The sequence below is a fragment of the Phocoena phocoena genome, chromosome 1 (assembly GCF_963924675.1).
Source record: "Phocoena phocoena chromosome 1, mPhoPho1.1, whole genome shotgun sequence".
NCBI classification, from domain to species: Eukaryota; Metazoa; Chordata; class Mammalia; order Artiodactyla; family Phocoenidae; genus Phocoena; species Phocoena phocoena.
Genome location: NC_089219.1, coordinates 135,656,184 through 135,671,475, shown reverse-complemented (window position 1 = coordinate 135,671,475; position 15,292 = coordinate 135,656,184). Strand labels below are relative to the sequence as shown.

Genomic DNA, 15,292 nt, shown 5'->3' with positions numbered 1-15,292 from the left:
AGATAAGAAAAAAAATGGGTCACTCAAAATGGGTCACAGATCTGAATATACAAAACCTAAAACTGTAATACTTCTAGGAGAAAATCTCCATGGTGTTACTATACAAAATTTTTCTTAGATACAACATCAAAAGCAAGACCCATAAAAGAAAAAAAATGATTGATTGAACTTCATCAGAGTTAAGAAGTTCCCCTCTTTGAAAGATGTTAAGAGAAGAAAAGGCAAGTCACAGACTGAGAGAAAATATTTCTAAATCACATATCTGATAAAGGACTTGTATCAAGAATACATAAAGAACTCTCAAATTCAATAATAAGAAAACAAGCAAACCAATAATAAATGGCCAAAGATTTGAGCAGACATTTCACCTTTTTTCCATAAATAGTTTGTTAATTTTTTTTCACTTGTAATGGTTTAAATATCTCATTTATCCACTACCCAAATTATAAAACAATTACATTTCTTTATTTTAGCATTTTTTCCAGTTTTATTGTGGTATTATTGATGTATAACATTGCATAAGTTTAATATACAACATAATGATTTGATATATGTACGTATTGCAAAATGATTACCACAACAAATTCAGTTGTTGTGGTAACATCCATTACCTCACATAGTTACATCCATTACCTCACATAGTTATAATTTTTTTCTTGTGATGAGAACTTTTAAGGTCTACCCTCTTAGCAACTTTCAAATATAACTTTCACCACGGGAGATGTAATGACAAATAAGCCCATGAAAAGATGTTTAACATCATTGATCATGAAGGAAATGCAAATTAAAACCACAATGGCATATCGCTACCCACTTATTGGAATGTCTAAAATTGAAATCACTGACCATATCAAGTGTTGGTGAGGATGTGAAGCAACTGGAACTCTCATACACTCCTGGCAGGAATGTAAAATGGTTTAACCACTTTGGAAGACAGTTTGAGTTTCCTAAGAAGCTAAAAATACATGCCATATGACTTAGCCATTCCATTTCTAGATACTTATTTAAGACAAACGAAAGCAATGCACATGTACAAGGATAAGCATTGAAGTTTTGCTTGTAATAATAAAAAAATTGAAACAATTCAAACGTTCATCAATAGAGAATGGTTGATAAATAAACTGTGTATATCCGTAGAATGAAATACTGCTCAGCACTAAAAAGCATGAACTTTTGATAAAAGCAACAATATGTGTGAATCTCAAAATAATTATGCTTAGTCAAAGAAGTCAGACAAATAAAGTGTACATTCCATATGATTCCATTTATAAAATGAAAACTAATCTTTGGTGTTAGAAAGTGGATCAGACATTGCCTCGGGACAGGATGAGGCTGCAAGAAGAGATTAAAAAGGGGTACAAGGAAACTTTGAGTTTGTTAGATATGTACTTTTTTTAATCATAGTGATTATTTTACAGGTGTACGCGCAGTTTGTTGTAAATCAATTAAACCTAAAAAGTCTACTTAAAACAAACAAAACAAAAGTAAGAGGAATACAGAGTCATTACCTTCATCTTATCCAGTTCATTAAGTTCCTCAGTAGGATTTTTTCCTAAGTGACCTGCTTTACTCAGAGCCATAGCTGTTACCATCTCTTTGCAACAACTGGAAAAAAAAAAAAGAGTACACATACATTTTATTGTTGGTTCCTCTCCTAAGTCCAGATACAGTGGAAGTTTACCATAATAATTAAGCTACTGACTGACCACAGAATAATTTGTTTCTTGCTCAGTTTCTCACTCTTTTCCTCTTCCTCCCCTCCCTTCCCGTCACCCTTAACCACTGGTAACACTGAATGGAAATGAAGGGGAAACTGGCTAGATTGTAAAAGCTACTTCCCGAATTTGAAGTAATCATAGTGACAGTATGCTTCCTAGTTAATGAATCACAATTTTTATAGACATCTTCTTTATTTGACAGGAATCTTCTAGCTTTTCAGATATAAGACTTTTTTCAGTTTTTGTTTTTTTAAGAGATGTTTTGGTTGATGTTTAGTGAAATATGTAAAAGTATACCTTTAGCTTTGCGTGGAATTACACGTGCAAGTTATACCTACTCCTCCACAGTAGGTGCAAAAATGCAAGATGCAACTTATTTATGCAAGTAAGTGATTCGTTTTGTTTTGTTTACTAATTCTCACTCCCACATACATATACACTTCCCATCCTGCCTATGCTAACACTGTTTTCAAAGGAATTCTAAAGCCATTAAGAAAACACCAAAATCTCATATTCCAACATGGCAGTGTTGAAGCTAGTTTAAAAACCGAACTAGCATTTCTTTCAAGGTTTTAAAACAATCTTTTATTGCTGCTACTTAACTGACCTTCTTTCCTCTGCTTTTTTTTTTCCTTAATTTTTATTATAGTTGATTTACAATGTTGCTTTAGTTTCTCCTCTGTTTTATGTCACATTTAATCTTCAAAAGGGAAGTAATAAAATAACCAGATAGTTTCACCTGCTCAAATAGATGGAATGTCGGGACAACATTTTTGCCAGGGCAATCGCATCTAGCTCCAACTTGGCAATTCCTAGGTCACGTTTTTCAGCACTTTCCTCCTCCAACTTTATGACAGTATCTGGATCAGGAAAGTCAGGTACCATTAAAATCAGAAAATTTACCATCCATTGAATCATGGGTATATGCAATTCATCCATCTGTTTAAAAAAATGATTATAATACAAATGACCCATTTAAAATAAATCGAACAGTAAAAACCATATAAAAACAGAACTGATCATACCTGTGTCCAATTTTCAACAACACTATTATTTTTAATGAAATCAAATCATCACTACTCAACTACTGTAACCTTACTTTCTTTTGCTCACTATACTACATTAAACTACCCTCTTCTTTAGCTTGGTGAAGCATATCAACCAGTTAAGGCCACAGTTCCCACCAGTGTACACCAAGGCATCCCAGGGCTTCACAGTGAGCTCTCAAGGATGCCATGGGATTTTAAATTCTTGAGGGAGATAATAATGATATACGACACCTGTCAGACATGGCATGAATTTGACATGATTCACAGTTTCAACCTTAGATACACTATATCACTTTTGATGACACCGTATCTTTGAAAGCTGGTTTTATTGGTGGTTGTGTGATTAAAAACAATTACTGTGTGAAAATCAAGGTGGGACAGGAAGTGAGGATGGCAATGTCCAATCTGATTTCAAGGTTAGAGAGGTTTTACAGTGCAAAAGTATATACATTCCATTAGTAAGTAATTTTGATTAAGTGAGAATAAAAGGATTTTTTAAGTGGAGGTGGGGAGATGAGTGAAATAGGTGAGGAAGATTAAGAAGTAAAAACTTCCAGTCACGAAATAAATAAGTCACGGGGATATAATGTGTAGCATAGAGAATATAGTCAATAATATTGTAATACTTGTATTGTGACAAATGGTAACTGAATTTATCATGGTGATCATTTTGTAATGTATAAAAATATCGAATCACTATGTTGTACACCTGAAACTAATATTTTAAGTCAATATACCTCAATTAAAGATTAATTAATAAAAGGGTTTTTTCTTTCAATGAAGTTAAACTGAGACACATTAAATTTTACAAAGTATCTTTGGGCAAACAACAATTCCAATTAGGCAGTGCCAAACCCCAAAAATGGTTAGAGGCACTCTGTAGGTAGGAGCTAGGACAGAGATTTCTACAGAGAAGACACTAAGCAAAGCAAAGCAATTATTTAATTGGCTGTAACTTCAATGTTTGCCTTATTTAGGAAAATTTAGTTATCTGGCTGTTATGAGAGTTGTTCTTGAGTTTCATTTTTTCATATTCGAGAAGATCTAGCTGACTGTTTTAGAATTAGTTTTTCTTGAGTTTCGTTTTCTTGGATTCGAGTGCATCGACTCTGGCTTTGGTTTGTTTACACAGGTTACTAAAAGCACTAAAGCTACATCCAATGGTCTCCTTGTTTAACTATTTTAACACGTATTATAATATTTTTCCAAAAGTTATACTAATATTTAGGACATAAATATTTAGCAAGCTGTTTGAACCTCCCTATGTAATAATAAATTGGACTGTGTGGTAATTTTTTTGGCTTAGGAGTGTGAAAATACTGGGGCACCCTTAGGCACTGAGAAGAGAGAAAGCTTGGGAAACTTCGCAAATGGCTTTTGCTGAGGCTGGGTCCCAGAAATAAGATGCAAAAAACTTTATGAAATGCAAAAGTCAACCATTCTCTTCAATGCCCTATGTAGTCCCTTTCTCTGGTGAGTTTCTAAGTGTTCTTCTTGGCTTAAATATAATCTACTTTGAGAAGACTTTTTAACTTTCACTGGACTTAATTTGCTCCTTAGCCTATGTTGCTATAGTACTTTGTACATATCTCTATTGTAATTGTTGGCATATCTGTCTCCTCATTTAGTCTGTGAGTCTTTTTAAGGCATGGACCATCATTTTATCCCTCAATACCACACACAGTACTTAGCAGGGAGTAAGTGCTTAATAAATGTTTGTTAAATTAATGAATAAAAATGAAGCTTGGTAGTCTATCCTTGTACTAAAACCCAAACTTCCTGCCTCCAAAGAAAAGGCCATAAACGACCTAAAGCAATCTTTTTTTAAAAATAAATTTATTTTATTTATTTATTTTTGGCTGCGTTGGGTCTTCATTGCTGTGCACGGGCTTTCTCCAGTTGCAGCGAGTGGGGGCTACTCTTCGCTATGTTGCACAGGCTTCTCATTGCGGTGGCTTCTCTTGTTGAGGAGCACGGGCTCTAGGCGTGCAAGTTTCAGTAGTTGTGGCATGCAGGCTCAGTAGTTGTGGCTCACAGGCTCTAGAGCACAGGCTCAGTAGTTGTGACTCATGGGCTTAGCTGCTCTGTGGCATGTGGGATCTTCCCGGCCCAGGGATCGAACTCATGTCCGCTGCATTGGCAGGTGGATTCTTAACCACTGGTGCCACCAGAGAAGTCCCTAAAGTAATCTTGATTAGTGTATTTTTACACCTGAATTAACACGTCAGGAAAAGGGCAACTCTTCCTGAGAAAGAGTTTAAAAAACCACTACCTTCTTTCCACAAGCCAAAGATATTTTCCCCACTAAGGCCCTGCTGCTACTCAATTACATCAATTCTTCTTAGATAATTAATTAATTCTCTAAACTGTTCTTTCATATACCAATGGCCTGGATGATACTGTCATTGAAATAACTCTCATTTTCGCTTACAAAAAATATTAATAAATCCTTAAACCACCCCTGTGAAATAAACACAAATATGTGTTATCTTCATTTCATAGTTATATTAGAGAGATTAAATGGTAGAGTCAAGGTCATGCAATAGGTCATAGGTGAATTTAAAATTAGAATCAAAATAAACACACTTTCACTAAGATGTGGAATCATTCTCTTTAATTAGATGGATAGTGAAAATGATAATTTTTATAATAAACCAGAGATTTACTGTGATTCTGATATAAAACTCTTAAGAGAAACTTTAAGATGAAGTGTTTTTTTATAAAACGGCTTGTTTCAAATTTACTAATCTTTTGAGGGATGGCAAGTGGCAACATAACCATCTCCTAGCTGATATAAAAAAAAATCACACTTAATTTTTCCCTTCAAGATACAATTGATGTTTAACAATGAGTAAAAGAAATTTACATTATGGAGCAGTCATTTTGAAAATGGAGAGTTGGAAGGATTTCCATCTTGGTATGATTTTGTTGCTGAAAATGATATATAGCTTACTTTTAAAAACTCTCAAATTTATATACTTGAAAATCTGGAAATATGTTTCTAATTCTTTTAAAATCTTACAAATAAAGTGTATCAATTGGTTGGGGATCTTTTGTTAGAAAAAAGAAATGCTACGTTGCCTAATGTTTATAAGAACTGATTGACATGGTAGATGGAAAATTTTACTAAACAATTTGTTTTAAATCTTTACATAACTGATTGATGGAATTGAAAAATGAGCATTATTTAATAAATACAGCCAATAATGCACTTCTTCAATTTGCATTGTTCTTTTGTGAGCTATTATTTCAGCAATGACAGTCCTTAAAAACAAGTAACAAAGTAAACTGAACTTAGGAGCAGAACTTCAAATGGCTTTATCACTAAGTATTAACCTGTGATTGTAAAAAAATTATGAAGCCTGTTCAATCACATCAGTTTTTTAAAAACCATTACTAAAAATTATTTTAAATATTATTCATTTCATCTCTTTTGACTATTTGTTTTTATTTTATAATGTACCAAAAAGGTTAACAGAGAAATTCTCATAAGTAATTTAGAAACAACTTGTTCAAAGATTTTTTGCTGATAGAGATACATGATAAAAAAATATTTGAAGATCACTGTTTTAGACTGCGAAGCAGCACAGATTAGATGGAGTAAAGGTATAAAGAAAAAAAACAAAACAAAACCAAAAAATCTGGAAGAAAATGGATCAGACAGGAAAATGAATGGTGGGTTAAAAAAAGATAAACTTTTCTATTTTTAAATACTTATACCAGTTAATATGGATACACACAGTTCCTCAAGGAATGTATAATCTTGCAAGTTTTCTACGCAGCTTAACTATATTATAATGCTGTAGTGTTAAAATAGAGAAGTATATAAAATATAAAAATGAGAAGTATATAAAGGTACTTTCTAAATAATCCTATATTATAAAAATTGAATTCCACAGTGTTAAAAATTGAGAATATGATTCCCCGGAGATAATCCCCAATGGTAAACTGAGTATCCAATGGTAAACTTACCGAAGAAGGGGTTAATGTAGCAACACCATAAAACATCAACAATGCTGGAATGTTCTGTTACTTCATTCGAAAAATATTGAGTTCCACTATGTGAGAGGCACTCTCCTACCCTTTTTCTTCTTAATTTTGGTTGTGTTCTAAGTCATAGAAATTTCTCCCAAGCCTGGGGATCTCCTGGATCCATACTTCCAGTCCTAACATATTTGCTCCTCAACTCTTCATGTCTCTATGTTCACAACGTGCTCATAGACTGTGATATAATGCTTCATAAGTAGTATTCCCATACAACATGCTGATCTCTGCCTTTCAAATTCCCAATTTAAGCAATATTAAAATTAATTAAATTCATTTTATCAATTTTGTAAGGTCAAATATTTGCATATTAAGTTTACTTATAATAAGAGATCCCTGTATAAATTTAGATTATAATTAAGACTAGGAAGTGGGAGTAAACATAAAAAACTAAAACATCCTTTGGAAATTATTTCATGCTGTGCTAGTTAAGAATTCCACAGGTTTAGTTCTTCAGAACTGCAGGACAATTCCCTATTTGTTCAAATAACTGTAGACCAATAGTATTGTAGCATCTTGTCTTTCTTCTTAGAAACATGTTTCCGTCATCCCTTCAGCCAGTCAAGGGCACCAACATAAATTCTTAAAATGATTAATGCTATTGAGGGAAAATTTTTTTGGTATACTGAGTAAAGAGTAAAGATAATAATTAGATCTCAAAGACTTTTGATCATCTGTGAAGCTTCATTCCAAAGGCTGGAACATACCGCAGTTAAAAATCCACTGAGGGTTTCCCTGGTGGCGCAGTGGTTGAGAATCTGCCTGCCAATGTAGGAGACACGGGTTCGACCCTGGTCCGGGAAGATCCCACGTACCGCGGAGCGACTGGGCCCGTGTGCCACAACTAGTAAGCCTGCGTGCCACAACTGCTGAAGCCTGCACGCCTGGAGCCTGTGCTCCACAGCAGGAGAGGCCACGGCAATGAGAAGCCCACGCAGGGGAGAGTAGCCCCCACTCGCCACAACTAGAGAAAGCCTGTGCATAGCAACAAGACCCAACGCAGCCAAAAATAAATAAATAAAATGAATAAATTCATTTAAAAAATCCACTGAAAATCATTTCAGTAATTATATTATATAAGTTCCCATATTTCCCTCCCAACCTCCTGCTTCAATTGGATAGGCATGACTTGGTTTTTCCTTGAAGAAAACTCCCAGCCAAGGCAAAAAATAATCTAACAAATTCCTACAAGTACATACTTGGCGCTGAAGTTCCATGTTACCATCGTTAACTTCACTGCCTATCTTCAAAAGCCATTGCTGAATCATGTTAAATATATGTGCTTGGAGTACCCTGAAGGAAAAAGCAAGTAAAATAAAGACAAGTGACTTACTTAAGAGTATGAAAGTAACTATTGGATAAAAGAAAGGGTTTTATTTGGCTGGGCCTAGTAAACTTCAGTGTGTACAACTGTTTGAGAGCTCAGAGAAAGGTGAATCAAATCCTTGAATTATCTTGTAGAATGGCTACTCACTGACAGCCTTCCTAACCTCACGAGGGTTAGGTGTAATGCACTCTGGACAATGTAGACCTTACTTTCAGTGTTAGACCTCTACTGTAAAGACTTATTACACTCACTCCCTTTACATTTACTTCTAGACCACTGAGGCCACAAAATGAGAAGAATGAGTTTTAAAATCCTCTCAAGAGATCAACTTCCAACATGACAGTGGGAGGAGAAAAGGTGACCCATTTTCCAGTGAAATTAGTGAAAATTACTAAAACAAAACAAAAACCATTGAAAGCTTCTGGAAATGGTTCTAAGGACAAACAGCAACTGAAGAAACTTATATTCAAGACAATTTATGAAGATTCAGTAGGAAAGGCAAGAGTCTATGGTATTTGAACCGAAACTACTCCCGCTCTTCCCCTTCTCAGCTCAGGGAGGCAGAAACTCCACCCTAGACTGCTGTAGTTAAGAACCCAGGACTCCCTCACCCTCCAGCTCCCAGTCAGATGGCTTTCTTACTTGGAGGAAGAGGATGTCAAAGTTTTTTATCTGACCCCAAATACCCATTGCTGAGGCAAAGTACTGAGAAAATGCAGTTGAGACGTGGGGATTCCCTTTTACCCAGCAGAGAGCTATGGGAACTTACGAGCCAGAATCCACATCTATGTACTGCGGAACAGTACCAATAACGTTTAATGATGCATCCAACTGAGATTTCATTTCATTAATTTTTTCATTAAGTCCCTCCCATTCTTCAAGAAGCAGTTCAGGAAACTTCAGCAGCCTTTCCAACTTGAAAGAACAGAATTCAAGAGAACTAACCAAACTTGGAAGAATTTTAGAGATACCTGGAAAAGTGAGAAAAGCATTAACTTTTAGAAGTATTTGTAAGTCTACTATCAATAATAAATTATGAAATACTCATGGGCAGGGGCATATCTTTTTCCATTTTCTTATTATCCTACAGCTTGCCTAGCAGAGAATCTTGCAAAGAGTAGTTCCTAAATAAATATTTAGTGAATAAAAACTATGTAATCAGTGCTTTTCTGACTGATGGACTATTTCGTTGATAACAGTTTTTACTCTGTCTTCTCTTCTCAGCTGAGAATGAAATGCATTAAACCCAGAAACCATGAACTGCAGTTCCTGTTAAAGGTATTAATTCACTGAGTTATCCTGTTAAGAAGACAATGATGAAAAACAGCTTCTTCATGATTATAAGATAGTTAATAACAGAAACTAGAACAGATATAGTTCTTGAGTCATTTTTTAGGTCATTGTTCAGGTTTACATGAAGTTTACAGTTTTGGTCTGAATAAGTATCAAGTTTGGATTCTAATTTTTGACTGATTCACTGTGATATCATGGCAAAATACCCTCTCTATACTTTTGTCTAAACTCATTTGCAAAGTAAGAAATGAAAATGCTCCCATCTCACAGATGTATAAAGAGAAATAATTTAAAACAAACTTTTTCTTGTCCTTGATGAAAATATTCTCACTACCTTCATAAGTAAACTTCAGTCTTTCAGGAGTATTCAAAATGATTTGTTAATTTCACTCTCATTCATCATTTTGACTTCCTCTTTTACTTTAAATCATTTACCACCTGGTTGCATATGTCTGTGAATATACTAAAAATCATCAAATTGTATAAATAGATGAATTGTACTGTATATGACTTATATCTCAATAAAGTGATGCTCCACGCTTTATTTTCCTTGATTTTAAAAACTATATGTATTATTTTGTTTTTAATATTAATTGTATTGAAAATAATAATTACTATTAAAATGCTTTCTATTGTCAAGCCATCTAATTATCATTATCATTGTTTTTTTTCCCTTACCATTATCCCCACTTATTCTTATTTCAAATTCTTTGTAGAGTCTTCTTGTACTTTTCACAATTTCCTCCATGTGCTTCTGCTCTGGTGGTAACTTTCCCGCCATACTTTTATGGCGACTAAATATCCCAAGCCCAATATCTGCCCAGCTTTCCTGTAAATGTTTAATAATCTTGAGACAACTATATTTTGACACTAGAAGATCCCCAGAAAATTTGTCTTTGTCTTCAGTCAACATCTAGAGAGTGAAAGAGGGATGAGGAAATTAGCACATTATTCACTGATTTCATCAAAGTCTACTCAGGTGACTCCTAAATATTTTGGAATTACATATCTTATTATTATTTGTCATACCATTTCTTCATGTGACATATATTTTATTTTCAAAGTTAAAGTGAATTTTAATCAATTTTGATACTCTGTAAGATAATCCATAGTTTACCAGGGATGAAAATAATTATATTAAATCCTATATAGGTAAAAAGATTAGTGATAGGCAATTAAGTCTCAGAGAGCTGAGCATTTTTAATTACTATTTGCTTTGGTAAGGATGTAATATTTCTGTTTACATGATCCCCACTAAACTGGGAAAGTTCATAGAATGTATAGGTTTTCATTTATCTTTTTAATCCCAAGTCCAAGTGCTATATCTGACATATCAATAAATATTTGTGGAAAAAATAAAGGGCAACCTATATACAAAGCCTGCCATTATTTGTGACTCAGATAATGGAAACAAATCACCCACACTTATCAGTAATCAGTATAGGGAAGCACTGTAGCAGAGCAATTAAGGGTAAGAATTTTGGAATTGGAGAGACATGGACTCAAATTCTGACTCAGCCATTTACGATTTACAGATAACTAAGGCAAGTTAACATTTCTAACCTTCAATTTCCACATCTGTGAGATGGGGATTATAAAACCTGCCTCATGTGGATGCTATGAAGAATAAGTAAAGCAACATGTGGAAAGCACCTTCAGCCTGACAAGTTAATGAATGAGAATTATTATTATTCCTACTAAAACAAGAAGCATGATTTTTTTCAATTTTATCTATGCAATGTCAAACAGATAAACAGTAAAAAAAAAAAAAAGTCACTAAACTAGCTACGTTTTATATATGACAACAAACATCTTCAATTCTTAGAATATTCTGCTCAAATCATTCTAAAAGAAAAGAAAATGGTTTCCTGGGATCTGGATGAGATTTCATTAGGTCATGAGTTTGATGTTCACATTGGAGGATTTCAGTATCATATATTTTCCCTTGTCAGACTACTATAACATGATAGTAATTTGATTAATGAAACCTATTTTCAAAGTTTGAACCCCTTTAAAAAGATGTTATTAATAAACAAAGTGTGATATATACATACAATGGGATATGATTCGACCTTAAGAAGGAAGGAAATTCCGATATATGCTGCAGCATGGATGAACCTTATGGATATTATGTTGAAAGGAATAAGTCAGTCACAAAAGGACTACAGAAAGTAGAATCGTGGTTGCCAGGGGCTGGGAGGAGGAGAAAATGGGGAGTTATTGTTTGTTTAATGGGTAGAGTTTCAGTTCAGGAAGATAAAAAAGTTCTGGACATGAATGGTGGTGACGGTTGCACAACAATTGTGAATGTACTTAATGCCACTGAACTGTACCCTTAAAAATGATTAAAATGATAAATTTTATGTTATGAATATTTTACCACAATTTTTTAAAAAGATGTTATTAATTTTAAAAGTCCAAATTTGTCCTAAAGAGAAAAGCCAGGTAGGGACTTCCCTGGTGGCTGGGAATCTGCCTGCCACTGCATGGGTCACGGGTTCAATCCCTGGTCCAGGAAGATCCCACATGCCATGGAGCAACTAAGCCCATGTGCCACAACTCCTGAGCCTGTGCTCTAGAGCCTGCAGGCCACTACTACTTAAGCCCTTGTGCCTAGAGCCCGTGCTCCACAACAAGTGAAGCCACTGCAATGAGAAGCCCACGCACCACAACGAAGAGTAACCCCCGCTCGCCACAACTAGAGAAAGCCTGAATGCAGCAACAAAGACCCAAAGCAGCCAAAAATAAAATAAATAAATTTATTTTAAAAAAAGAAAGAAAAAAGCCAGGTACATGAGAGGCACAGATGTTACTTATGTCTGACAATTAGATGAGAGAATCAGAACTACCCTAACTGCCACCCAAGTATCTTTTCCCAATTTTTTTCTGGCAGCCTAACTTTGACTCAAAAATCTAAACTAGAACTGAAAAATAGAATCTTTAAGAGTATTTTTAAAAGCCCCTGTAGTCTTGATGCTTTCCTTATCTTTCGTAAAACCTAGTATGGCATTTTTAAAGGATGAGATCAGTTGTAGGTGAAGAGTGACAAGTGTACAAACAGCATTTTGATTACCAAGCTGCTTACTAGAAAGTCTTACCTTTTGCCACTGCTTGAAGTCTGGAACAACTGATTCAAATCTATTTTCTTTACTAGGGGATAAAATGTCTTTTCCACTGAAAGAAGGAAAAAGAGCAAAAGCATGGTCTCATAACAAGGTATAAAAAAAGAAAATCATGAATCCACACATTTATAACAACTAATAATATGTTTCTCCCGGATGATTTTCCCAAAAGCCTTTCAGGTTCAGCCTCTCCCTCACAGGCATTTATTTTTAAATTTACAAATATAAATATAAATTCAGACCCTAATCAGACCTGAGTAAGCAAGTTACAGGGTCAGAGGCCATGACAGTATTAAAAGAGTGGTCTCTGGGTCCTCAGCACCCAAAATTAGGTCATCATAAGAATGATTCCTGCTGAACACAGCAGCCAAAACAATATATAAATAGAAAGGAAGCCTAAAGAACAATTAAAACTCAACATTTAGGTCAGGAGCCCCAACTTCTGTTAAGAGTTTCCTTTAATATCTTTTGAAGCCTCACAAGGACAAAGCTCTTGATAAAGAAGTTCCTGAGGAGAAAGGGAGAAGGGAACCACTGCCACCTGTGCTCCTCTCCCAGCTGAGCGTCAACACACAGTAGAAGCGGGCAATGGCGGCAGCAACCAGCTTGGATATGTACCAGCTTCAGCTTCCACAACTTCCAAATCTACTCACTGGGAAACCTCTTAGAGCAGGTTTAGATCCAGGCAGGTTAGGTTTAGATCCCAGCCTCCAGGATCTAATGCCTGATGACCTCAGCTGGAGCGGATGTAATAATAATAGAAATAAAGTGCACAATAAATGTAATGCTCTTGAATCATCCCGAAATCATCCCTCCCAACCAGTCCGTGGGAAAACTGGCTTCTACGAAACCGGTCCCTGGTGCCAAAAAGGTTGCGGACAGCTGTCTTAGAGGATGTGAAAAACTGAAACTGCTCTTCTCAATTTGAAATGGAAATGGTACTTAAATGTGTTTCCTCAACAGATGAAGCATCTTAAAGTTTAAAAAACAAAAAAAAACTTTAGAAATCACTGAGTCCAGCCTGCATTCAAAGTACGGATTCCCACTAACCTTGGCTGTGATGTAGTCAACCAGCCTCCAATTAACTACGTTGTTAATTAACAAAGGAAGGCAGCTTCTTCCATTATCAAATTTCTCTAATTGTTACAAGATATGATATCCAATCAGAATCAACCTCCTTATAACTGCCAGTCATTGATTCCACTTCTTGGCACATGCACTATGCTACAGAATTTGCAGATGGATCCAGATATTCAAGTTTGCCAAGAGTAATGACATAAGTTGACTTGATTTTAAAAAGAGAGTAAAGAGAAGAAAAGAACAAGAGTTGGACTTAAGTGGAAGCAGCAGCAGTTGGGTACAGGGATCAAGATGATCAGAGATGATTAGAACTAGAAACTGCAAGACCATTCAAGCTCCTAGCAGGATTGTGCCCATGTAAGGGCAGCTGGTTACCTCACCAAAATCAATGTTAGAGTAATTACAAGGTAAAAGAGAAACAAGGTAAAAAGAGAGGAAGAATTGGACTGAGTTATCAAACATGATGTCATATAATCAGAAAAACAAGATTCTTGGAGACCCACGTATTATTTCTGAAGAACTGCTGCCATTTGACAAGGCCATCCTTAACACTTTGCAATTTTTCTCTTGTAGACTCTTCATTTTGTTCCACTTCCTGTTTAAATTTATTCACTAAGTTTCTCCATTTCTCCGTCAACTTCTGCAACAGTGCAAGGTCTGCAGTGTCCTGGATAAAATGCATGGAATTAAACCACTTATTCATTTATTCATGTAACAAATACTTATTAGCATACACCAGGCCATTATTAACATTGCAATACTAGAGTCATATGTAGGAAATGGATCCAAAAATTGAAAAGATAGTCCTTTTTCAAAATATCAGTGACACTATTACACAGTCCCTTTGGTGGCGAATTTTTCCACAGTGAAAAAAGCATTAGGAACAAGATTTTTTCCTTTGCAACATGAGCCCAGTTTCCTCATAGGATTTGGCAGGCAGTGCAGTACATTGGAAAGAACAGGAATTTCAAAGCCAGACAGAACCAAATGTAAATAAATTAATTAATTAAATTTTTAAAAAATCTATAAATTAACAAAGGCTTCTTGTAGCTTCAACCCTCAACAGTTGGAGTCTCTTTTCCCATGACTTAAGTGAATTGAGCTTTACCTTAGTTGACAGCAGTATGATGAAATGCTGAGCATATTTATTCCAGCCTTTTTCATTGAGGTAAAGTCTTTTAGCCAACATGACTTTATTTCTTTCAATTACCTATTTTTAGAAAGTACTAAAATTAGGAACCTAAAACATTAACAAACCATTGTAATTTATTAAACCCAAACCAATTTCACACACCAATTTTTCACTGAATCATTAATTCAATAACAATTTCTTATTTAAATCATGAACTAGGGGCTTCCCTGGTGGTGCAGTGGTTGAGAGTCCGCCTGCCGATGCAGGGGACATGGGTTCGTACCCCGGTCCGGGAAGATCCCACATGCTGCAGAGCGGCTGGGCCCGTGAGCCATGGCCGCTAAGCCTGCACATCCGGAGCCTGTGCTCCGCAATCGGAGAGGCCACAACAGTGAGAGGCCCACGTACCACAAAAAAACAAAAAACAAAACAAAACAAAAAAATCATGAACTAACTTGAGTCATAAATTCATATTTTCTAAAACTACTGAACTGGAACCAAATTGAACAAAGTATATAGCAGAGCTT

At 35.3% G+C, this 15,292-nt stretch overlaps 1 protein-coding gene across 1 annotated transcript in view; it reads right to left on the bottom strand.

Moving 5' to 3' along the window:
* AXDND1 (axonemal dynein light chain domain containing 1) overlaps window positions 1–15,292 on the bottom strand; it is a 91,331-nt gene that overhangs the window by 32,526 nt on the left and 43,513 nt on the right. The window contains exons 12-19 of the mRNA XM_065870897.1: window positions 14,742–14,843; window positions 14,137–14,300; window positions 12,530–12,605; window positions 10,110–10,344; window positions 8,908–9,109; window positions 8,011–8,104; window positions 2,458–2,657; window positions 1,509–1,605 (exon numbers count right to left, since the gene is read on the bottom strand). Of these exons, the coding sequence (XP_065726969.1) occupies window positions 1,509–1,605; window positions 2,458–2,657; window positions 8,011–8,104; window positions 8,908–9,109; window positions 10,110–10,344; window positions 12,530–12,605; window positions 14,137–14,300; window positions 14,742–14,843 (1,170 nt within the window). The remainder of the gene's footprint in view (window positions 1–1,508; window positions 1,606–2,457; window positions 2,658–8,010; window positions 8,105–8,907; window positions 9,110–10,109; window positions 10,345–12,529; window positions 12,606–14,136; window positions 14,301–14,741; window positions 14,844–15,292) is intronic.